This window comes from Dendropsophus ebraccatus, chromosome 3, assembly GCF_027789765.1.
Source record: "Dendropsophus ebraccatus isolate aDenEbr1 chromosome 3, aDenEbr1.pat, whole genome shotgun sequence".
Classification (NCBI taxonomy): domain Eukaryota; kingdom Metazoa; phylum Chordata; class Amphibia; order Anura; family Hylidae; genus Dendropsophus; species Dendropsophus ebraccatus.
The window spans coordinates 52,036,124-52,062,231 of NC_091456.1; the positions used below are offsets into that span (position 1 = coordinate 52,036,124).

General features: G+C 43.9%; 1 protein-coding gene across 3 annotated transcripts in view; it reads right to left on the reverse strand.

Moving 5' to 3' along the window:
* Window positions 1-1,845: 1,845 nt before the first annotated feature.
* Window positions 1,846-26,108, reverse strand: part of CTSL (cathepsin L) — a 325,166-nt gene continuing 300,903 nt past the window's right edge. Inside the window, exons 1-8 of one of the 3 annotated variants that reach the window (XM_069961763.1) lie at window positions 8,125-8,291; window positions 6,312-6,442; window positions 4,285-4,407; window positions 3,935-4,084; window positions 3,549-3,773; window positions 3,274-3,442; window positions 2,620-2,737; window positions 1,846-2,132 (exon numbers count right to left, since the gene is read on the reverse strand). In XM_069961763.1, coding sequence (XP_069817864.1) covers window positions 2,033-2,132; window positions 2,620-2,737; window positions 3,274-3,442; window positions 3,549-3,773; window positions 3,935-4,084; window positions 4,285-4,407; window positions 6,312-6,442; window positions 8,125-8,257 — 1,149 coding nt within the window. In that variant the 5' untranslated portion in view covers window positions 8,258-8,291 and the 3' untranslated portion in view covers window positions 1,846-2,032. Of the gene's footprint in view, window positions 2,133-2,619; window positions 2,738-2,988; window positions 3,180-3,228; window positions 3,443-3,548; window positions 3,774-3,934; window positions 4,085-4,284; window positions 4,408-6,311; window positions 6,443-8,124; window positions 8,292-26,108 lie in introns of those variants that run through there. The other 2 variants (XM_069961762.1, XM_069961765.1) reach the window with 2 other exon arrangements.

The following is a 26,108-nucleotide window of genomic DNA, read 5'->3' on the forward strand; positions in this document are numbered from 1 at the left end:
ATATGTAACATGTATAACTTTTTTGATTTGATGGCTTGTAAAAAATTAAAAACCTTTTAAAGAAAAATAAGTGTTCCTTAAAATCGCTCTATTCCCATGCTTATAGCACTTTATTCTTTGGTCTATGGGTCTGTGTAAGGTGTCATTTTTTGCGCCATGATGTGTTCTTTCTATCGGTACCTTGATTGCGCATATACGACTTTTGATCGCTTTTTATTACAATTATTCTGGATTTGATGTGACCAAAAATGTGCAATTTTGCACTTGGAATTTTTACGCTTATGCCATTTACCCTGTGAGATCAGGAATGTGATAAAATAGTTGGGCAATTACGCACGTGGCGATAGCAAACTTATTTATAAAATGGGGAAAGGGGGGGGTGATTCACACTAGGGGAGGGGGATTGTGTTATTAAAAAAATATTTTTACTTTACACATACTAGAAGCCCCCCTGGGGGACTTCTAGTATATGCACTCTGATCTCTCATAGAGATCCATGCAGTATAGTTATACTGCATGAATCCATGAGATCAGTGTTCTATTGCTTTCGGCTGCTGCAGCCGAAAGCAATTGAATGCCGAGCCGGGATCAGCGCCATTACAGCGCAGACCCTGGTCCGGGTTGGATGCGGAGATTGCCCCCCAGCAATCGTGCCACAGGGGGGCAATCCCCCCACTAGACCACCAGGTATGGAGATGAGCAAGTATTTAGAAGCAGCTGTCAACTTTGACAGCTGCTTCTAAGTACTTAGTGGGCACTGCGATCGGACCGTGCCCGCTAATAGCCACGATCCCAGGCTACATGCGGCACCCCCCTCTGAACTCCCATAGCGGCACCAGGACGTTCAGTAACGTCCTGGTGCAGCTATGGGTTAAAGAGGACCTGTTGCCCACCCCCAAAAACAGCGGTACCTTGGTTTAAGAACATTTGAGCTCAGGTTGTCAAAATTGTGACTTTGTTTAAGAGCTCCCTGTACTGGGTGGGAGGGTGAATGGAGGAGGGACATTACCTGCATAGCGTGGTATACAGCCCTGTACTCTGACCCCAGGAAGTCTCCCTCACCTTCCAAATCCTAGCCGATCCCCTTCAGGCTGGGGCTTACATCAGCCGACAGGACCGAGGTAATCTCTCCATAGCTGTAACCCCACACTCCAGACAGAGTGCTGCATGTATGTGCCCACATCTGCCCTGCTCATTCTTCATGCTCCCTGCAGTCTGTCAGCCCTTGTTTTCCCATTCATAGAACTTCACATTCTGCCGTTTCTGAATGTTTCACCTGTTCTACATGTTAATGTTATTCAGAATTTTTGTGGAACCAATTGTCTTTATATCAGGGACTTATGGGAAAATTTGCTTTGTTTTAAGAGTGGATTTGGATTACAAGCACAGTGCCGGAACGAGTTATGCTCGTAATACAAGGCACCACTGTATTTGTGAAACTCCAGAAGTCTGTCCAGTTTGATATGGATGCTCCTTACAATGCCACCCATGTTCAAACCCTTGTGCAGCAGCCACCCAAGTTATATGCAGAGTGTTAGATGTGAGGGGAGGTACAGAATATGGTGGCCCCAGCCGCTTTAATTTCATGTCAATGTACTTACACAATTCAGTCACTAACTGTTTAGGCTTACCAAATTGTGCTTTACAATTACCCATTGGATTCTGAATGGGCACTCCTGCCTTAAGTGGCCCCATCTATGAAGATTAACAAAGTTAGACCAAACACCTGTTTGTAGTAAGCTCTAGATCCTACATCTTTTCCCAAGTTAGTGACTTTTGCAGCCTGATTTTATACCTGTGCTATTCAAGACAGGATCTGTCCCACCATATCACAGTAGGCATGCATTCGATTAAACAAGTTTTATTTTAAAATATAAAAACAAATAAAAACATTTACACAGTACTAACAATGCAGCTTCATGGTGATGGTTCCCAGCATAGTTGTGATCCTGCAGCATATTCACAATTGTTAAAACTCAAAGTAAAAAGATCAGAACAGGTGCCTAGTGTCAAAATAAAAGTCTTTGTAAAACTACACTAGAGGATAGCTAGCAGATGTCGCAACCCCGCAGTGATTTCCTCTGTCTTTTGCAATGTAAACATATCCTCCGTCACCCCATTTTTCACTCCAACTAAAAGTAGAAAGGGAAAAAAAAAAAAAAAAAAAAAAAAAGTTACAAATGCTCAGCAAGACAAGACTAACGCATTTAACATTGCTACCCTGTACTAAGGCATATTAAAGTGACTTACCACCAGGCCCAGGCTGAAGCACTGGAGGGGGGCTGACCCACCCTTAGTGAGAGGAAACCCCAGCCCCTCTATGATAGGGTTACATTGATCCTAATAGAGTCACGTCATGGAGGGGCTGGGGTTTCTTCCCACTGGTGGGGGTGGGTCAGCCCGCCTCCAGTGCTTCAGCCTGGGCTTGGTGGTAGTCACTTTAAGGCCAATAGTGCTTTATAATAGCAATTTGTTAGCAACACTGAGCCTGGTTAATATATTCAGAATAGATTCCTAAAGAGCTAGCTCAAGTGATTTTGTGAAACTACTTATCACATTAATTTTCACACCAGATGAGTTAATGTCATTGTGGCTTTAATGCTTGAACCCCACACTTACCTGTTTTTAACTATCCAGTATTTCTTTCCATCAACATCCTCTCCCTGGAATCCATAGCCAACGACAAGGACGCCATGATCCAGTTCTGTGCTGCTGCAGTCAGGCTCATAGTAAATACCTAAAAACGTAGGAGTAGGAGTGTGAGTACACGTCAAACATAACAGTGTTACATGTGTCTCAATGTTAATGAGAAGTCTTTAGAGTTAGTGTCATTTGCACCAATTTACACTAGGAAAGTGGAATAGTTTAGTCTGGCCATGCCATCTGCATCAAGCAGTTGATGGTCAGGTGTTAGTACAGACTAGAGCAGTGCCTCAATTACAGTCCTCACCAACAGGTCATGTTTCCTTAGTATTTCACAGGTGATATTATACTCAGTGCGCATCAGGTATTATCACAGGTGTTCTTTGTATGGGAAATCCTCGAAACATGACCCGTTTGAGGCCTGAGGACTGGAATTGAGAAGCACTGGACTAGAGAACTGACAAGTCTACCCAAGATTGTGTAGAGATGCAGCGGTTTTAAAAATTGAACATTACATATGTTGGACCAAAAATCAGGCGATTCTGCACATGAATTTGATCTGGATAGGGAGAGTTTTCTGTTCAGGTAGAAATGAGACCAACATCTTCCCAGGTCTTGTGGGACACTTACCACTCTGGTAGAACTGGAATGATTGATGTCCAGCATCAATGGCCACAGACACAGGGCCAACTGAAGCCACGGCCTTCATCAACTCCTTCTCACTTCCAGAAGTTACATCCATAAAACCAGTGTCATTTGCAGCATTGTTATCAGGGTTGTATTTACACTCCTGGTCATCCTGTAACAATAGATAAGCGTCAGTCATTGCCTATAACTTTACAGGGAAAAAGAAAAAGCCACCAGTAAGTTCACACTTTAAGCTTGAAGGGTAGGATGGAACATACCTTGCCAAGGTATGGGTAAGACTCTTCAGAGTCAATGCCTTTGTTGTCCAAAACATACTGAAAAGCTTGATCCATGAGACCTCCATTGCAACCCTCATTGCCTTCTGGTCTAGAGCAGTCAACAAGGTTTTGCTCACTAAGAGACACCAGTTTTCCAACCTTTCTGAAGTGTTGTCCTTCTAGAGCACCGGTTGCACTGAAGGCCCAGCAAGAACCACACTGACCCTAGAAGACAGAAGATACACTTTTAGACATGTACAGCAGTGCCAACATTCAAGACGAAGGATTATGGAGAGAGGCTGAATGTCTATGGGTTAAGAAATTACAGACCAGGAGTGAAGCATCCTGCCTGGCTAAGCCTGAACTTACTACTTCTGTATACATACCTGATCTTTAACTGGTGTTACATATCCTTCTTTGCGCCAGTCAACACTCTTGGGGGGTTCATAGTTGTTTGGAGACATGAAGGTTGACCCCCTTTTCCTGTCAGGCTTGTGCTTGTAGCCATTCATCACCTGTTGGAATTCTTCTAGAGTCTGAAATGGAAGAGACCAGGTTGGCACATGGCATACACTGTACAAGGAGTTCTTTCCATCAGTAAGTGCCCCATCTTAGAAGCTGAAAGGAAGAGACTAATCTAGTACATAGATCACCGACTTTCTGCATCACCGAGCCCTCCTTTCCACTTTGCCGATGAAGCTCAGGGTATACAGGAGTCTCTTGCCAATATACTCACCATATCACCAAAGTGATTCATGCCAAGCCTGTAAGTGTGCTTTCCCATGGAGTATTCCATGTTGTGCATTTCAATCATCTTCAGGTTTTTCTCCCATAGCATTCGCCTCCAGCTAGCTTCTTTCTGTAAAGGAAAAAATAAGTTCATATCCAGTGCAAGTCTTATTCCAGTAACAGACAAATGTAAGAATTAACCCTTTCCTTACATGCTATATATAGCACTGTTGGGCAGTATAACCTGCTGACCACACATTAGCAGCCGTGTCAGCTGTTGACTGCCAATCACATGCTGTAATGGATGGATGAGAGCTTCAATCCAATGTTGCAGTCAATGGCAGCTGAAGAGTACACTGGACAGAAGGATGGACAAGCCACATTCGTACACCACTTAGGGCCCAATAACATACCCCCCGGAATTACAGGATAACACCACAGACTGTAGAATATACAACTGCATAGCAAGCTCATCTCAAGCCACAAGACCTCTGGCACATGTACACAGCCATCCACACATTAAAGGGGTATTCCACTCAAACATAACTTTATATTTTGCTGCCCATGGTGAGAATTCTTTCCATACTTAACTATTCAGTCTACATCCTCCAGTTCTGAACTGCTGCTTTCTGCTGAAGACAAATGTGAGCTATTCTGTCTCCATCCTCTCCCCTCGCTTCAGAGATGGCTGATGTTAAGTAGACCCTGGCAGGCTGTATCTGCAACATTGTAGCTTCTTTGTAATGCTGGTACAATTAATCAGTGAGTTCATTAGAAATTTGACCTCAGAATAAGCCCCCCAGCATTACAAAGAAGCTACAATGTTGCTGATAAAAACCTGCCAGGGACCTTTTTTACATCTGTCTCAGAAGGGAGGGGGGAGTGGAGACAAACACTCACAGATAGCAGAAAGCAGCAAGTCAGATCTGGGGGAAGGAGACTGAATAGATAAGTATGAAGTGAATTGTTACTCACCATGGGCAGCAATATATCGAAAGTTATGTTTGAGTGGAATACCCCTTTAAGGCTGCACCATAATGTCCAAAAACAATTGCCTGTCCTCTGAGCACCTAGGAGGAGTCTGTGGCACCAAGGGTCCCAGCATTACCACAACACTCCTTGGGTAACTGGGTTAACAGCATCTTTTCAGGATTTGAGCAAAACAGCCCATGAGAAGTAAAAAGCTTAAAGTGTTTGGTTAAAAACACAAAAATGAGGCAGAGATCACTGGTCACACATCTTTCCTATAAGCTAGTGATCAAAAAGTAAAGCAGAACTTGAAAGATTAAAAGGGTACTCAGAATGTTTGTCTTTTTTTAAAGCTGTGGTGTCAAGTTATAGACTTGTAATCTATTTTTCTTCCAGTGCTCTCTGCTGCCACCTCTGTCCAAGTTAAAAAAAAAAAAAAAAACGTGGTGCTTGGAAAGTTCATGCCTGCTAGAGGTAGAAGAGCACTGTGTAAAGACTGAAAATACACCCACTTCCTGCAGAACATACAACAGCTGTAAGTACTGGAACATCTTTAGAATTTATTAAAAATCTACAGAGCAGCAACACCCATTAACCTGGAAGGTGGAATATTTATAACTGATCCCCCTTATATGACCATCATTCAAGTTTGGTCTCTTCTCCGCTTCTGAGCCAATATTTCAGATCTCCCTCTATGCTTTGAATCCTATGATACCATCACATACCACTACATGGTTGGCCAGTACTCTGCACAGAACCTGCACATGTGAACAGACACTAAACTTACCTCTGCAGTCATATACCAAGAGTACTAAAACAAAGCAGCAGCTCAATGGAGGGAGAGGCAAATTTAGGGGGATTTTGACCAACCTCTGGAATCTGCTTGCTGTTTGCAACTGACCCACTGTTGCCCTGCACAATCTGTTGATATAAGTGATCCACTGTCTTGTGGAACAGTTTGCTAGATCTCCCTCACAGGTCCCCGCAGCAAGACCAACTTAGACACCTAGATGACCAAGTTATTCAGTCAGTACTGTTCAGTGTAAATGTTAAGCTTATACTTACCGCTCCGTAAGACTTAGCGTGGAAAGTTAAGTATTGCTCCCAGTACTCATTCAGTGTAGGATCAATCCCAGGGGCAGCAAGTACAGTGGCTAAACATAGCCCTATGGAGAGTATATATAGCATCATGGTTTCTGCAGAGAGATAAGGGTTAATCAGTATTACAGGAACAAAGCAGAGGATATGGTGATCAATGGGGTGAACAAGAGAACGCGTCGGGGGGAGGGGCGCTTCCTTACACAAAACAGGTAGAGGTCCTGAGAGGACATCTGGTACTCTGTAGGGTCACATACGAGTAAGTTATTCCTGCAAAACTGCCCTCCCTAGGAGCAGCATTTTGGAACATTAGAAGCCAGGCTATCCAGCTATATAGATCCCTGATGCAGGCAGTTCCAGCCACTGTTACTGAAGGCCCATAGACACCTACAGCCAGTAGTTAGGGCCCTATGACACAAATGCAAAAAACTATATTGGTTGAATTTAAGCAATAATTTTTCTGTGTGTAAGCAGGCACATTATTGATCAAAGTTTTAGTAAGAATTGCAGATATAGAATCAATTGTATACCCTACTGATGTATAATCTGATAAGTTTAGGTGGTGACAGTCCCTTTAAGGTGCAGGCAATCTACATGTACAGGCACTCCATGCAAGGTTAGCTGGGGCTCACATCTCTGGCACTACCAATGCTTCCAGTATACTTGCAAGCCAAAAACTACCATTACACCTGGCTCTAAGATTATGACCATTTATGTGTGCAGTGATGGGATACAGAGTGCAGCTATAACATTGGCATTACCCAAGCCCAGGCAGCTATAACACACACAACCATTATCCAAGCCAGGGCAGCTAACACGCACATCAATTACCGCAGCTATAACACCGTCATTACCCCAGGTAGTTATAACACACACATCCATTACCCAAGCCCAGGCAGCTATAACATCCATGGTAGCACATCCATGACCCCAGCCCAGGCAGCTATAACACGCACATCCATGACCCCAGCCCAGGCAGCTATAACACGCACATCCATGACCCCAGCCCGGGCAGCTATAACACGCACATCCATGACCCCAGCCCAGGCAGCTATAACATCCATGGTAGCACATCCATGACCCCAGCCCGGGCAGCTATAACACGCACATCCATGACCCCAGCCCGGGCAGCTATAACATCCATGGTAGCACATCCATGACCCCAGCCCGGGCAGCTATAACACGCACATCCATGACCCCAGCCCAGGCAGCTATAACATCCATGGTAGCACATCCATGACCCCAGCCCGGGCAGCTATAACACGCACATCCATGACCCCAGCCCGGGCAGCTATAACATCCATGGTAGCACATCCATGACCCCAACCCGGGCAGCTATAACACACACATCCATGACCCCAGCCCGGGCAGCTATAACACGCACATCCATGACCCCAGCCCGTACAGCATTCCACCCAGCAATCCGTCCGGAAGGACACAGCCCCCCACCATCCCCCATCCCTGCAGCCCAGATGGGACAGGAAGCTCCCGGTTACGTAAGCGGGATGTACGAGCCCGGGGGGACAACAACACCGGGAGAGAACGCCGAGCAGCTGACTCATCATGACCGAGCTGGGAGGGGAAGCATCACCGGGCAGCCAGGTCAAGCCGGTCCGGTATACAGGAGGAGAGCAGAGAGGGAAACGGGTTACATCCCAGTGATACCCGGGGATAGGGAGCGGCAGTGAGATGGAGCACACATACAGCCAGGATACCCCGTCCCGACACTCCAGGCCCCGCTTTCCCCCAGCTACAGCCCATCATACACCACGAGCGTTACCTCTATGAAGGATCACTTGCTGGAACTGCAGGCATTGTGCGGCGCCGGCGCTGTTATATAGTGTGGCTGTAGCTCCGCCCCCATGACGGAGTCCGCCTACAGGATTGGTCCAATGTTTGCCTGCGGGGCTCATGTGACTGGCGAGCGCGTGACCCGCCGTGTTGTTGTGTAGACGAAATGGGGGAGGATCGTGAGGCGGTTACCTCATACCTCCATAGTCTCTGTATACTGGTGGAATACCTCAGTATACAGGGCTCTCTGGGAGGGGATAGCTGGGGAGTTTTCCCATAGTAAGGGAAAAAAGTAAAAATTAAAACATGATTTTTTTTCAAAGTTTTGCACATATTTTTTAACAGTGACTGCATAAGCTTTTTTTTGTTCTTTGTGCCTTCCTGGACAAGTGGGCGTTGCTTTTTGTCGCTGGGACAGTTTTAAAAGTCAAATTTTTGCTGTCCAGAATCGAGAAGATGGCGGTGTAACACTCACGGTTTTAGCATTAAACTTGTAAAGCTCATTGGGAGAGATTTATCAAACTGGTGTAAAGTAGAATTGGCCCAGTTGCCCCTAGCAACCAATCAGATTCCACCTTTCATTTTCCGAAGAATCTTTGAGAAATGAAAGGTGGAATCCATGCTGTAGTTTCATATAGTGAAAAATAAATAAAAGTATCATTATTAACCCTTTCCCTGGCTCAATGTATCACAGGTAACAATGTGCTAATTATTCCGGACGTTACAATAACCTGTAATAAACCTGTGAGGCCCCGGACGTGTCCCGCAGCCGTCCGTCTCTACACATTGTTCCCTCCTTACCAAACACAATAACTTCTTAATTTCACAACTTCATAAAATACATGTCCGTCCGTCCGTGCCGTAAAGACGCTATTGGGACAAGTGGTGAAAGATGTTTCCTGATAAATCTGTGGTCAGTGTAGATGTAGACGCAAAAACGGGAACAGAGCCAGGACTGGTCCTATAACTTAAAGGGAATCTAGTGTATAACTTAAAGGGAATCTAGTATATGACTTAAAGGGAAACTAGTGTATAACCTAAGGGAATCTAGTATATAATGTTAAGAAAATCTAGTGTATACCTTAAAGGGAATCTAGTGTATAACTTAAAGGGAATCTAGTATATAACATTAAGGGAATCTAGTGTATAACTTAAAGGGAATCTAGTATTTAACATTAAGGGAATCTAGTGTATAACTTAAAGGGAATCTAGTATATGACTTAAAGGGAAACTAGTGTATAACCTAAGGGAATCTAGTATACAATGTTAAGAAAATCTAGTGTATACCTTAAAGGGAATCTAGTGTATAACTTAAAGGGAATCTAGTATATAACATTAAGGGAATCTAGTGTATAACTTAAAGGGAATCTAGTATATAACATTAAGGGAATCTAGTGTATAACTTAAAGGGAATCTAGTATATAACATTAAGGGAATCTAGTGTATAACTTAAAGGGAATCTAGTATATAACATTAAGGGAATCTAGTGCATAATTTAAAGGGAATCTAGTATATGACTTAAAGGTAATCTAGTGTATAACTTAAAGGCAATCTAGTATATAACATAAAGGGAATGTGTCATCAGAAAACGATCTTTAAAAAGTCAAGTTTTTTTTATGTTAAATGTATTTCTCTAGATTTCTGTAGATTTCTCTAGACAACGGCCGTGGTTTTACGAAAATATACCTTGTGTGAACATAGCCTTATTCTGTATATTATGCAATAATCCCCAAATCTTAGATTAGAGCTATATAAAGAACCATTGATATGTGTGGACACCGAGTAACAGATTTAGGATACATCGTACAATAACTGAGCTTTAATTGTTACAATATGAAGTTGTATTTTTGCCCACAAAAGCACAGAAGTATTAGTGTGGTCTGCTAAGTGTGTCTGAGTAGCTGTTATGTAAGAGGACCCCTCCCCCGCCCACTATCTATAAGACCTTAGCCCAGGCCCGCACTTATCTAACACACCGCATGAAGCCTGCTCACCGGTGGCAATGCACATATGAATGGCATGTAAAGAGATGGTAACGCATGAATCCTATGCAAATAGATGGTAATGAAATCTTAGCTAGGACAGATTCACAATGCTCAAAGCAGCCATGGCTGAACGGAGCTAATCTGTATCCTGACCAAACATTATTATGTGCCCAACATTCCTAAAGCTGCCCATATACATGTAGCATAAACTGCTCCCTCTTATTCTATTAAAGGGGTACTACAGAAAAAAATCTTTTACATCAACTGGTGTCAGAAAGTGCCAGAGATTTGTAATTTGCTTCTATTGAAAAAACCTCCAGTCTTCCAGTACTTATTAGCTACTGTATGTCCTGCAGGAAGTGGTTTATTCTCTCCAGTCTGAAACAGTTCTCTCTGCTGCCACCTCTGTCCATGTCAGGAATTGTCCAGAGCAGTAGCAAATCCCCATAGAAAACCTCTCCTGCTCTCCAGACTGAAAAAATACACCACTTCCTGCAGGACATAAAGCAGCTCATAAGTACTGGATGACTTGAAAGGTTTTAATAGAAGTAAATTACAAATCTATGGCAGTTTCTAGCACCTGTTAATTTGGAAGATTTTTTATTTTTTTTTGCTGGAGTACCCCTTTAACAATATTACTGATGTATCCCTTATCCATGGTGGGGAAAAGAATCATAGAGGTCAGATCCTTCTTAACCTAAATGTATTAAAATCTGTGGTACCCCTAGAGAATCCTATTGAAACAAACTGGATCGGCAGACATAGGGCTATATCTACAACAAATATTAAAATGGTTTCCAGCCCCATATCTATACAACATACATTACACATAGGGGGAGATTTATCAGACATGGTGTAAAGTGAAACGGGCTCAGTTGTCCCTAGCAACCAATCAGATTCCACCTTTCATTCCTCACAGACTCTTTGGAAAATGAAAGGTGGAATCTGATTGGTTGCTAGGGGCAACTGAGCCAGTTTCACTTTACACCATGTTTGATAAATCTCCCTCAAAGAGTTGTTACTCTGTACACAGGATAAGGCCATGTTCACACGCTGTATAAGACCGGCCAGTCTCAGAAAAGATCATCCCGGCCGGTACTGCAGTACCGGGCGGATGATCTTTAGCGCCACAGGGTTCTGATGCGGGCGCATCCGTGCGCGCCTGCATCAGAACTCCCCACTGCACACACTCTAGCTGGGATGCCCTCAACCTTCAGCACAACATAAGTTCCGTACTAATCACGGCCATTGCAACAACTTGCAGGGACTTAAAGGGATTGTCTGGTTTGTAAATCCCATGTTAAAATACCAATTTCAGTTTCTTTTGCGCACTCATTGTGGTTGTGTTTTTGTCACTATTTCCTTGAAATGGTGTGTTTTATTAGATTTGTCTTTTCCTGTACTATATTGTTACAGTAGCGGGAAGATTTGACTAGGTTTGGAGCTCCAGGTGTTACACTGCTGGGAGTTCCCGATGCCGTCCCGCAGCCTCATGCTCTGTTGCATCCGTAATCTACAGAGCGCGTGCATGCCTCCTTATACCAGTTTCTGCTCCAACTAGCGGTTTATTGCCCAAACTCACAGCATTGTAGATCTGTGTAATTATATAAAGTGTAACTGATCTGTTTTTAAATTTTTAGTTTTACAGAACCGCATAGCAAACCACGTTTTTGTGTACGTTAAAAAAAAAAGGATCCGTTTTTTTATCTGTTTTTTTTTCTATAATGTAAGTAAATGGAAAAACGGATCCTAACGAATGGCATACAACTGCATCCGTTTTTCCATCAGTTCCCCCCCCCCCCCCCCCCCCCCCATAAAATGGATATGTTAGTGTGAACCTAACCTTTGGCATCAAAAACTGCATGTGTGGTTTAAACCTCATAGATAAACTACTACTGTATGTTGGGTAATGTTTATAGCAAGAAAATCACATTTTGGGAAACAGCAGGGTTTCACTATGAGGGTAAAAACATGACTGTGAGTAAATATCCCGCTCAGACTGATGTCTCAAGATGTTATTACCAGAATAACTGATGGAGCATTGATTGCCTAATATATGATTATGGCGATACCGAATATGTATACGTATCTTTTCCAGTTTCAAGAATTTACACAATATAAAATACTTAAAAAAATTCCAAGAATTTATTACCGTAGCCAAGTGAGGGCTTGTGTCTTGTGTGCCAGATTGTATTCTTTAAAAGAAACATTTTTGGTAATTTTTACATTATTAAGGCTGGGTTCACACTGCAGTTTGTTTTTTTTCCTCCATATTTTTGCACCCCCCCCCCCAAAAAAAAACAAAAAAACGGATGAACTAATACATTTGTGTGCATCCGTTTCCATTGACTTCCATTGTTAAAAAAAAAAAAAAGGATTGAAAAATGGATCAAAACGGATCTTTTTTTTAAGAGTGCGACCATGTTTTTTGTGTATGGTAAAAAAAGACGGGATTTTATCCTTTTTTATATTATATATTAAATGTAGCTGTTATGTAACAGGACCCATCCCCCATATACTATCTATTAAAGCTTAGCCTGAGATTAACATAGGTTATAGGGCCACATGGTCGATCATGTTATGTGTACACTGATCTGTTTTTTTAACCCCTTAAGGACAGAGCCTGAAATGGCCTTAATGACAGAGACAAATTTTATGAATATGACCTGTGTCACTTTAGTCATTAATAACTTCGGGATGCTTTTACCTATCCGGCTGATTCTGAGATTGTTTTCTCGTGACATATTGTACTTTACATTTCTGGTAAATTGGAGTCGATACTCATAACAAATCTTTATGAAAAAATCCCAAATAATGTGAAAAAATGTGAAAAAATGCATTTTTCCAACTTTGAAACTTTTTTGCGTATACAGAAAGTGGTTATACCACATAAATTATATATTAAATAGCATAAGCAACATGTCTACTTTATGTTGGCGGCATTTATTAAACTATCTTTCATTTTTTTAGACAATAGGGAGCTTAAAACATTAGCAGCAAATTTCCAAATTTTCAGTAAAATTTCAAAATCAGATATTTTTAGGGACCTGTTCAGGTTTGAAGTGTATTTGAGGGGCCTGTATGTTAGAAAGCCCCACAAAGCACCCCATTTCAGAAACTTCACCCCCCACACTCTGCAAAAGCATATCCAGAAAGTGTTTTAACCCTTAAGGGGAGTCACAAAAATAAAAGCTAAGTGTGTAAGGAATTTGAAAATTTGAATTTTCTGTGCAGAGATTTTATTGTAATCCAATATTTTTCATAATTATAAACCTATTACCAGAGAAATGCACCCCAATAATTATTGTCCCGTTTCTGCAGTTTATAGAAATACCCCATATGTGACCCTATTGCGCTATTTGACGCAACCACAAGCCTCAGATATAAGGGAGCGCCTAGTGATTTTCAACGCCTCCGTTATATTTGGTCATTTTTGACTGTACCACTTCAGGTTGGCAGAGGCTCTGGGGTGCCAAAACCTAAAAAACACCCCTAAAGGGACACCATTTAGAAAACTACACCCCTCAAGGAATGTAACAAGGGGTGCGGTGAGCATCTGGACCCCACAGGTGCTTCACAGATTTTCCGAACAATATGGCGTGAAAAAAGAAAAATTTATTTTTTACACTAAAAGGTTGTTCTAGCCTTCAATTTTTCATTTTCTTAAAGGGATAAGAGGCAAAAAAAGACACAAAATGTGTAGCGCAGTTTCTCCCGAGTACGGAAATACCCCACATGTGGCGATAAAGTGCCAAGGGGGCGCAGGACGAGCCTCCAATGGGAAGGAGCGCCAATTGGCTTTTGAAAGCTGAATTTCACTGAAAAGGATTTCAAGCGCCATGTCGCATTTACAGAGCCCTCGTGCTGCCAAGACACTGGAAACCCCCCACAAGTGACCCCATTCTGGAAACTACACCCCTCAAGGAATCTAACAAGGGGGGCAGTGAGCATATGGACCCCACTGGTGACGGGCACAAATGTGGAACAATGTGACGTAAAAGTAAAAAATTTCATTTTTTCACTTTCATGGCACAAATGTGCCCTTCATCAAGGGGTCCATATCCTCACTGCACCCCTTGTTAGATTCCTTGAGGGGTGCAGTTTCCAGAATGGGGTCACTTGTGGGGGGTTTCCAGTGTTTTGGCAGCACGAGGGCTCTGTAAATGCGACATGGCTTTCATCATCCATTCTAGCCAAATCCAACCTCCAAAATCCAAATGGCGCTCCTTCCCTTGGGAGGCTTGCCCTGCGCCCACATGGCGCTTTATGTCCACATGTGGGGTATTTACGGACTCGGGGGAAATTGCTCTACACATTTTGTTTTTTTTTCCCTCTTTTAACCCCTTGTGAAAATGATAAATTCAAGGCTAAACCAACATTATAGTGTAAAAAATGTAATATTTCATTTTCACGCCACATTGTTCCACATTTGTGCCCGTCACCAGTGGGGTCCATATGCTCACTACACCCCTTGTTACATTCCCTGAGGGGTGCAGTTTCCATAATGGGGTCACTTGTGGGGGGGTTCAACTGTCTTGGCAACACAGGGGCCTTTTGAATGCAACATGGCCCCTCGAAATCCATTCCATCCAAATCCAGCCTTCAAAAACCAAATGGCGCTCCGTCCCTTCGGAGGCTTACCCTGCACCCGAATGGCGCTTTATGTACACATGTGGGGTATTTCCGTACTCAGGGGAAATTGCGCTACACATTAAATGTTTTTTTTTATCTTTTAACCCCTTGTGAAAATGAAAAAATCATGACAAGTTTAATGATTTAGAGTAAAAATTTTACAAAAATTACACTAAATGTTGGTCTAGCCTTGATTTTTTTCCATTTCCACAAGGGGTTAAAAAAGAAAATGAACACAAAACGTGTAGGGTAGTTTCCCCTGAGTACGAAAATACCCCACATGTGGGCATAATGTGCCATATGGACACAGGGCAAGTCACCAAAGGGACAGAGCGCCATTTAGAGGCTGGAATGGAGGATGGAGGCCATGTCGCAATTACAAAGCTCCTGTGCTGCCAGGACAGTAGAAACCCCCGACAAGTGACTCCATTCTGGGAACTACACCCCATAAGGAATCTAACAAGGGGTGCAGTGAGGATATGGACCCCACTGGTGACGGGCACTTACGTAGAACATGTGCCGAGAAAATAAAAAATACAATTTTTTTCATTTTCACGTCCCAAATATGGCCGTCACCAGGGGGCCATATCCCCGCTGCCCCCCTTGTTAGATTCCTTATCGGGTATAGTTTCCAGAATGGGGTCACTTGTGGAGGGTTTCTACTGTCCTGGCCGCACAGAGGCTTTGTAATTGCATCATGGCATCCTCTAATGGGAATGGCGGCCATACTTACTTAGCTGGGGAAAAGGGACAATTCTAATTTATTTGGGGGTATTAGGGCAATTATTAGTTTATAAGGTTGGAAATGACAGGTGTCCATCAAATTCAACCTGTGTTGATCCAGGGGAAGGCAAAAACCCCTCGTGAGGCAGACGACAGTAGCCTCATCACAGGGGAAAATTCCTTCCCGACTCCATAATGGCGATCAGAATAATCCCTGGATCAACGTGACCCCTGAAATAGGAATAAGGGACAGAATTTAGATAATGTAGAACTCCAGTGACGTGTGGTACGTCTTGAAGCGATCCAGTATGCAGAGGCCGGGGTGATCAGGACAGGTGTCACACTGGAAAATGGTGTCCTTCCTGATCCCCCTGTTACGCCACACTCTGCACTTCTTCTGGGGTCTCCCTTTCTCCAGTGTGGGGGACGTCACCTGGAAAATGTTGTCCTGGTGCGATACAGGGTCCTTCATATCCAGAAGCGCTGGGTCCGCTCCATGGCTGCTAAATATTAGGGCACTATTACGGCTTCTGATATTTACGGATTGTGCCGCAAGCTACAGTAGCTCGGGCAGCGAGGGACCAGAAGAGGGGGTGCTGGTATAAAAGTTATCCCCGTACAGGTGGTAACCTTTATCCAGCAGTGGGAAGATCAGTTCCCGGACGATCTTCCCACTTGTTCCGAGGATGGGGGGGGGAGGGGGCATCTGGGGGCTGGATTCGGGTGTCCCTTCCTACATACACTCTAAGGGTACGTGCACACTGCGGAATCGCGACAGATAACCCTTCGTGCATTCCGCAGTTGGCACCCGCCGGCAGACTAATGCAGGCGCACGTCTCCGTCCGTGTCATAGACTCCATTCTATGCACGGGCGGATTCCGCTCTCCGTCCAACGTGTTCATTCTTTGGACGGACGATGGAATCCGCCCATGCATAACATGGAGTCTATGACATGGGTGGAGACATGCGCCCGCATCAGTCCGCCGGCGGGTGCCAGCTGCGGAATGCACAAAGAGTTATCCTTTGCCATTCCGCAGTGTGCACGTACCCTAAATCTGTAAGTGTACCCTGAGGTACTCTCACACAGTTTGTAGAATTTCACACCATACCGTCATCTCTTATTGGGACGGTACTGGCGGAAAAGACGTGTCTGGGGGGCAGCGTACGCTACGCTACCCCCAGACACGTCACTGGATGATGAGGATGATGAGGATGAATGGAGGAAAGAAGGATCCCCCCCATTCATCCTCACTGGCTGTTTCGGTGTCGGAGGCAATAACGTATGCGTCCGACACCGAAAACACCCTGGGGGCCATCTTTATACGGGGATTGGTATATGGGGTATGTAGTGGTGTAGTGTCAAACTTTATTCAATGTAGTGTGGTGTAATGTAGTGTTTTTTTACGTGTTTTTTTACAGTAAGTATAAAAAAAAAAACCTACGCCAACAAAGGAGTTGCTGATAAATGCCGCACTTATGTGCGGCACTTATCAGCAGACCGTGGCAGTAGAATATAGAAAAAAAACACCCTACACCAAAAAGGAGGAGTTGCTGATTAGCAGCGCACTTTTGTGCGATGCTGATCAACACTCAGCGGCGATAGGGTGCGGAAAATAGAAAAAAAAAATTTGAAAAAAAAAATTTTTTTTTCTACATTATGAACATCCCTGTAGCTGCTGATAAGTGTATTACACATATCAGCCGCTAGAGGGCAGCAGAGCGCAAAATACGGAAAAAGCCGACGCTGGAGCCGAAAATAGCCGAGAGAAGCCGAACGTGACGTCACGGAGGAAGCCGAAGACCCGAACGAAGACGATGACGCCGCGAACCCGGAAGACGCCGATCAGGAGCCCGGGACAGGTGAGTAATGTACAAATACCTGCTCTGGACCCCTCGGCTACCTAGCTGAGGGGTCCAGGGCAGGTATTTACTATATTGTGGGACTCTGATCGCCGTGCCACCGGCCCGATCGCCGTGAACGGCCGGCCGTTCACGGCGATCGGGCCGTTGGCACGGTGACCACCATTACTTTTTACAGTAATGGCGGTCGGTGCCGTCCGCGGACAGCACCGACCGCCATTTTTTTCCGGGTCATCGGGTCACCCGATCGCCGCTATTGGCTGATCTGAATTGATCAGCCTATAGCGGCGATCGTAAGCACGGGGGGTGTTAACCACCCCCCGTGCCGTGAAGCTAAGATGGCCTGCTATGATTTATAGCAGGCCATCTTCCCCGACCGCTGTGTGTGAACACACAGCGATCGGGGAAACATCGGGCGTACCTATACGCCCGTTTGCGTTAAAGCCCACCCTGCGGGGGCGTATGGGTACGCCCGATGTCGTTAAGGGGTTAATCTTTTTTTTAATAATGGAAGTCAATGGAAAAACGGATCAAAACACATGCACACAAAAGCATAAATTTTTTCATCCCTGTTTTGAAAATCAACAAAAAAAACGGATGAAAAAAACGCAGTATGAACCCAGCCTAACTTTTTTTGGGGTGTGGGAAAACAATTATGTTTTTTTTTTTTTATGATATTAACCATATAGTATATAACACAATAATGTATACAAAATCTGTGTAAGTTGTTTAGTACTTTTGCAAAAAAGTTTAGATTTTACATTGCATTCTTGAAGTAATCTCTGACAATGTAGAAGTGGAGGAACACTGCTGTCTTACGTGTCTGTATGTTTTTTTTTGCACCTGTCACCTCGTCCTAACAAGTATATACAGTATTGCAAAATAGATAAGCCACTGTTTACTACTTAAAAGGGTACCGCAGGTTGTACACTCTTGTGCGACTTTCACACTGCAGTATTTTGGTCAGTATTTTGTATCAGTAATTGTAACCCAAAACCAGGAGTAGAACAGACATGGAGCCTAATGGAAAGATTTGCATCTCTTTGGTATTTTGGAACCACTCCTAGTTTTAGCTCAATGGATCCCTGGACAATCGAAGACAGCCACAACACTAATAACCTGTTCTACACTGAAATCCCACCTGCACCTAGAATACTGATAGCTAAGATATATTGTATGGATATAGTATGGATTTGTTATTTATTGTGTACATCTCAAACCCAATGGAAGCTTTTCTCTTGTAATGCTCTGGAACCATTACCCTTAAAGGGGTACTCCGGCCAGGACCCCATTTTTTCACAATGGCCAGGGAGGGGTGAGTGAAAGAAATGTCATGACTTAAGTCCCATCTCAGACCAGGAAGCACCAGGAGACAGGAAACCGGAGCAGTAACATTAGGGCAACAAAGATGGGTTCAGGTTGGAGAACCCCTTTAAGTTTGCCTACCATTTTTCTTAATATGTTTAACCCTTTCACGTCACTGATGTGTATATTATGGCAGTGGGCATAAAAGGGAGTATGGAGAGAACTATCCTGTTGATGTTGGTCATTTAATCGCAGTCCTTCAAAGCAATTACAGGGTGCTGATCAGTTAATATGTCCTATCCAGTCATAAGTAATAATTAATCATGCTGCTGTGGTTACAAGAAACATAATAAACATGTATACTTATACCCCTATTCCACAGAACGATTATCGTTCATAAACTCGCACCAACGACCGCTCGTTAACGATCACCAAACATTTTTTTTTTAACGAACGATAACACATAACGTGAACGATATATGTAGTGTAACGATTATTTTGCGGTCGTTACATGGTCGTTTAAAACGTTCGCCGGGGTGATCATGACCATACGACACACCTACTTTTTTTTAAACCTTTTTACCAACAACTTTTTTTCGACATGCTGAAAAACAGTTTTGAACGACAGTATAACGATTTCGTCTTTGTCGTTCGCTCATTTACACCAGTTCCACGAAGCGATTATCGTTAACAAGCGGTCGTTGGAGCGAGTTTATGAACGATAATCGTTCCGTGGAATAGGGCCTTTACCCTCAGCTGCTGTGCTGTGCAGACAAGAAATAACCACTTGACATAGACAGCATTGAGAGGTGTATAGGGTGGGTAAGGGCCCTATCACACGGCGATTATCTGACAAATGAAAGAAGACAATGATCAGCCAAGAAACCGATCATCGGCTGATCGTTGTCTCTCTATATGTTATAAAGATATTTTACCTGTGTTAGTTTTCCTGGCCGCCGAATAATGAGAGAGGAAAGAAAATAATAGAGATTTATACTTACCTGTTCACGCTCACCCGGTGTCCTTCTGGCTTTTTTCTGGGATTTCCCACTAACTTCACTAACTAGCTTCTGAACCGTCTCTGAAGTGACAGGCTGCTCAGCCAATCACTGGCCGCTGCGTTGTCTTGTTGGTTCGGAAGCATCGGAGGCAGCTGCTGTAAGTCAGTAACTATAACGATAATTAATTGTAATTGGCTCTTCAGTATACATTTTTGATATATTCCCCACAGCAGTAAAATAAATTTTTAGATAATTATTAGTGACCAGACAACACCTTTAAGAAAAAGTTGGATTTTTTCCTTTTCAAAATATGGTAAATAATAAAATAAAAGAGGTAATTTTAGTGCAAAAAAAAAAAGCAAAAATGTAAATTGCTTTGGAGTGGTGAAAGGGGTATACAAGGAATAACAATGTCCTACACACCTTTCTTTTCCGTGTAGACATGAATGTGAGCTATTTATTAAATGCTAAGCACACAGTATGAGGGGGAGGACCATTTGCTTCTGGCAACCCCCCTGCTGGCTGCTCTGCTTAAATAAAAACAGGAGGCTTGTTTTGCCCAACAAAAGAGTGTCTAGACTAACAAGGTAAAACCTTTGGTGAAAGCAGATGCAAATTTTCACATTTCCAAAACATTCTGTATTTTTAGCATTGACCCAAAGATAACGCACACTTGATTTACTGCTACTTATAGTATGTACACTTCTCTCATTCTCATCTGTGGTTCAAAAACTGACCATGATATAGGCCAGGGGTCCTCAACTGTCGGACCGCGGTCCGAACCCGGACCACGGAGGCCAGCTGTCCGGACCCCTGGTCAGACCTCTGAACCGCCCCGGATCCGCCGTCCTGGGACGGTCCCCATGTGTCCCACTCCCCACCGCAATGCCTCCCACCCCATAGGCGTACTGTCCTTAGATTTCAGTACGCCTGTGGGGCTGGGGGCAGTGTCGGCCAGGCCCCCGGCTGATACGCGCTTTTTGGGGACGTCCCGAGGATTCCCCAGCAGAGCGCGCATCAGTGACCTTAGTGTATGCCACCGTCCTGAACTTCCCGGAAGTGCAGGCCAGCGGCGTACACTGAGGTCACTGGTGCGCGCTCTGCTGGGGAATCCCCAGGACGTCCCCAGAGAGCGCGTATCAGCCGGGGGCCGAGCCGACAGGAGAAAAGAAGAAGACAGGCGCAGTGGGGAGCGAGGTGCTAGGTGAGTTGTGGTTTGTTTGTTTTTGTCTGGGGGCCATCTATAAGGGGAGCACGCACAGGGGGGCTATATGGGAGCTGGAGAGTGCACAGGGGGGCTATATACTACTGAGGGGGAGAGCGCACAGGGGGATATATACTACAGGGAAAAGCTCGCAGGGGGGCTATATACTACTGGGGGAGCTCACAGGGGGCTATATACTACTGGGGGGAGCGCACAGGGGGGCTATATACTACAGGGGGAGAGGGCACAGGGGGGCTATATACTACAGGGGGCTATATACTACTGGGGGGAGTGCACAGGGGGGCTATATACTACAGGGGGAGAGGGCACAGGGGGGCTATATGCTACTGGAGGGAGCTAACAGGGGGCTATATACTACAGGGGGAGAGCCCACAGGGGGGCTATATACTACAGGGGGGCTACATACTACTGGGGGAGGTCACAGGGGGCTATATACTACAGGGGAGAGCTTACAGGGGGGCTATATACTACTGGGGGAGAGGGCACAGGGGGGCTATATGCTACTGGAGGGAGCTAACAGGGGGCTATATACTACAGGGGGAGAGCCCACAGGGGGGCTATATACTACAGGGGGGCTACATACTACTGGGGGAGGTCACAGGGGGCTATATACTACAGGGGAGAGCTTACAGGGGGGCTATATACTACTGGGGGAGAAAGCACAGGGGGGCTATATACTACTAGGGCAGTCACCCCCTTTGTACCTAATATCAATGGGCTGGTGAGAGAGAAAAAATGCCAGTTTTCCCGCTTATAAGCAGCAATTCTGTATGTAAATAGTTGAACGTTTGTGAAAAGTAACAAAACACGTTTCCCACTGATGTTCAGCTCGGCGCTTCACCTGACAATAGACCCCGGTAAGTGGACCTTCACTAAAAGTTGTTGAGTACCCCTGATATAGGCTATGGTCACACATCGTATTTTGGACAGTATTTGTAGCCAAAATCAGAATGACATTAAAATGACAGAAAAAAATTATAACGGAAGGATTTGCAGAGTTTGGCTACGACCACACAATGTGTTTCTTTGGCCATACGACAGAAGTCTTTTTGGACGGCCGCCCAAAAAGACATCCGTCAAACGACCAAAGAAAGACGTGTGGTCGTGGCCTTTCTGCGTTTACAACCAACTTCTGGGTTTGGTTGAAACAATACTGACAATACTGATGCAGTTACTACGTGTTGACACAGGGGGAGATTTATAAAACATGGTGTAAAGTGAAACTGTCTCAGTTGCCCCTAGCAACCAATCAGATTCCACTTTTCATTCCTCACAGACTCTTTTTAAAATGATAGGTGGAATCTGATTGGTTGCTAGGGGCAACTGAGTCAGTTTCACTGTACACCATGTTTGATAAATCTCCCCGATAGTCTTATACTGATTTATCTCCTCGGCATGTTCAGAAGGCTTCATCAACACATCTTTTTTTTCTGTCTCTAAACCAGGATACTGATTTACAGACAGAAAAGGACCTATTGATTTCAATGTGGTCTATCACACATCTGTTTTGGATCTGGATCTGTTTTTGGCCACTGATCCAGTCCAAAAGAAAGTAGGACTTGCACTTACACTTATATACAGTCTGTTTTTGCGGAGTAGAAGCAATGGGCAACATGTGGACAAACCACCCCATGGCCTTCCCCCCTATCTGTTTTCTGATGCATCAATGATGCCATACTGATTTCTGGGGTCCAAGAAGAAAAACTGATGTGTGGATGAGGCCTAAAACTACTCTCCCATGATAACTTGTTTGTATTTTTTTCTCTTTTATCCTCACACTCACCAATTGTTTTTGCAACCATGGTCATTGTCTCAGAAGTTAGTAGTACATGTGTTGGCTATTCCAAGTCTGTAATGGCCTATGCCATCTGGGATGTTTGTACAAACACTCTAATTTATGACCATCCAGCAGTTGTGGAAGCAAGATGAGGCCTGAACAGGTTTTAGACCTTTAAATGTAAACAATGCTGACAAGCTGGAAAGCAGAGATCTTGTCAACAGCGAGGAAGTTAGCAAAGTATATAATCCAATGATTACAATTTATTTACATAGGATTATAGAATGTAATAAGAGCAGTGAATCTAGGAATAGTTATCCAAGGAGCTGCTCACAGCAAAAACAACTGGTGGCTTAAGAAAGACTAAGGGCCCTATTCCACCGGATGATTATCGTTCGCATAATCGTTAATGATTAACAATCTCAAACGACCGCTATTGCGAAAGACCTGAAAACGTTCACTCATTTCCATGGAACGATAATCGTTACTTATGATTGTATTTGCGATCACTTTTTCTTCGCTATTGCGTTCGTATCTACTGCGAACAACCGAACGACGATTATTCAATGCGAATGATTTGCGAACGTTTTGCAAATAAGCAACGATAAAAATTGGTCCAGGTCTTATAAAGCATCAACGATTTTTTGTTCGGTCATTAATCGTTAATTGCATTTCAACTGAACGATTAGATTCGTTTAGATTCGAACGATTTAACGATAATCTGAACGATAATCGTCCGGTGGAATAGGGCCCTAAGGCCTTATTCACACGTCCTGTTATCTAGGGATCCATGCTTGAGTTAGTGCACATTGATGTCTATTGGGCTATTCAAACCAATCCTGAAAAAAAAAAGACATAGATGAAGTGATTTTTATATTGCTAGGTACGTTGCTTTGTGTTTTTTACATTAACAGCCAGGCAACGGCGTGGGGATGCCGATGCTGCGGTCCTTTTTTTAAATTGCTGCCCAGTTCTTGCACATGCTATTCCTGAGCATCTGCTCGGCATGAAGCACTTTTGACTATATATCTTCCTTATGTACAGGCCGATAAGCTAACCATGTATCGTTGTCCTGTTTAAACAGCTGGGGTCTGGCCGACAATGATGCAATGAATGGGCCGCATAAAGAATTCAGTGTTCATTTATTGGTCCAGCCGCAAAATTGCTTCTGCCTTATGAGGGCCCAACAAATGACAGAGTTGATCACTCACTTGCAGCCTATCAACCTGTGTAAAAGGCCTGAACAATAATTTTTTAGCAACTATTTATCTTGGCTTCCCTATTAAAGGAGAAGTCTGGCGAAAATTTTTATTAGGGTATTGTATTGCCCCCCAAAAGTTATATAAATCACCAATATACACTTATTAAGGGAAATGCTTATAAAGTGCGTTTCTCCCTGCACTTACTACTGCATCAAGGCTTCACTTCCTGGATAACATGGTGATGTCACGACCCGACTCCCAGAGCTGTGCGGGCTGTGGCTGCTGGAGAGGATGATGGCAGGGAGATGCTCAGTGTCCCTCCACTGCCCTGTGTCCCTCAGTGTCCCCCTGCCATCATCCTCTCCCGCAGCCACAGCCAGCACAGCTCTGGGAGTCGGGTCGTGACATCACCATTTTATCCAGGAAGCGAAGCCTTCATGCAGTAGTAAGTGCTGTCAAATGCATCTATCAACAGACTACTGGAGGAATAGAGATTTGGGCATGTTGAAATCCAACTCTTTTACCCTTTTCCCTTACCATAGCTCATGTCTGGGGACCTTTGGGTTGCCCTCATATGTATTCAGTCATCATATAATCCCACCATAATCAGCAGGTTTAGATTAACCCATTTCATGTTACGTTTCCTAAAAAGATCAGGTCCCGGTCTCAGTAGTTATGGCAAACATAGAGCTATGTTTTCTGTTGCTTATACTATTGTAAATCAGCACTTTTCTGCCTAAAATACTCCCAAATCCCTGTATGAATAGTTAACCTCTGAACTTGGTGAGGTTATGTTGGTAAAGGACCGGTTTGTCTAGCCTTCAACAGATGAAGCCATAAATAGTTTTGTAGCTTAATAATTAACCATGTAAACGTAGATTTTCCTCCTATCATAAACATTACATATTTCTTCACAGTTTGAACATTTGTCCAATAACAACATATATGCAATGATGCATTTTGGAGATTCTTCCCCCCCCCCGAAACTAAGCTTGTGCGATAGCAAGTTATATTGTCGTAGTGATAACAATTAACATATAGCCATGAAATTTTCTCAGATTATAGCTACTTGTTCTTACTTAAGGGCCGAATGCACAGTGTAAGTGAGCGCCAATCTGCTATGTCAGCGCTCACTTACTGAGTCTATTGTAGGGCTCGACGATCGCGCAGCAGGGGTTGCACGTACATTGTTAGCGATGTTCGTGCAGCCCTTGCTGCATATAAAGAAAATAAAAACATTTTACTTACTTCTCCACACTCAGCAATTTCCTTTTGGCCTCTTCCTGCTCACTGCAGCCGCCGTACTTGACACGTACTGACACGTCTCTAATGTGACAGGTTGCCCAGCCAATCACAGACCGAGACAGAATAGCATTGGGGCCAGTGATTGGCTGAGTGGCCTGTCACTGCACAAACGGCTTAAGAAGCTTCAGTGGTGGCTGCGGTGAATTTGGAGAAGCTAGAAGGACACAGGGGAGCGTGGACAGGCAAGTATAGCTTTATTATTTTCTGCATACTCTCATCAGCCTAAAAAAAAACGATTGTCTCATTGTCTTCATTACATTAAGCAATATCTGCCCAAATCGCCCTGATTCAGCAGATAATTGCTGCATATAATAGGGCCCTTATTCATTTACAGCATCATATGATGTATTAGAAAACCCCCACCCGTTATGCCTAGTTTACTTCACTGTCATAGCTTTATAAGTTTATGTTCACACACAGTAAAATAAAGGCAAAATACATGAAAAAATAAGTATAAAACATGTCTGTATTTTGAATCTAATAATGTACTATATTAGGCCATGTTTCCATGGCGTAAGAGACAGGCTGTTCCGTGACCCGGCTGGGTCATGAAACGGCTGGGCTCTGAAGAGATCATCCCAGTACCGGCCGGATGATCTTTCGGGCCGCAGAGTTCTGATGCAGGCGCATCAGCACGTGCCCGCATCAGAACTCACCACAGCACACTATAAAGCAAGCTGCCAAAGCCGCTCACTTCATAGTGTCCACTGACAGAGCTTTTTGCAGCCGCTATTCAATGAATAGCGGCCGCAAAAACTGCAATTGGCAACAACGGCCGTAGAAATACGAAAAAATATGTTGTGTGAACATAGCCTTAGGCTGCGTTCACACTACGTATATTTCAGTCAGTATTGTGGTCCTCATATTGCAACCAAAACCAGGAGTGGATTAAAAACACAGAAAGGATCTGTTCACACAATGTTGAAATTGAGTGTATGGCCGCCATTTAATGGCAAAT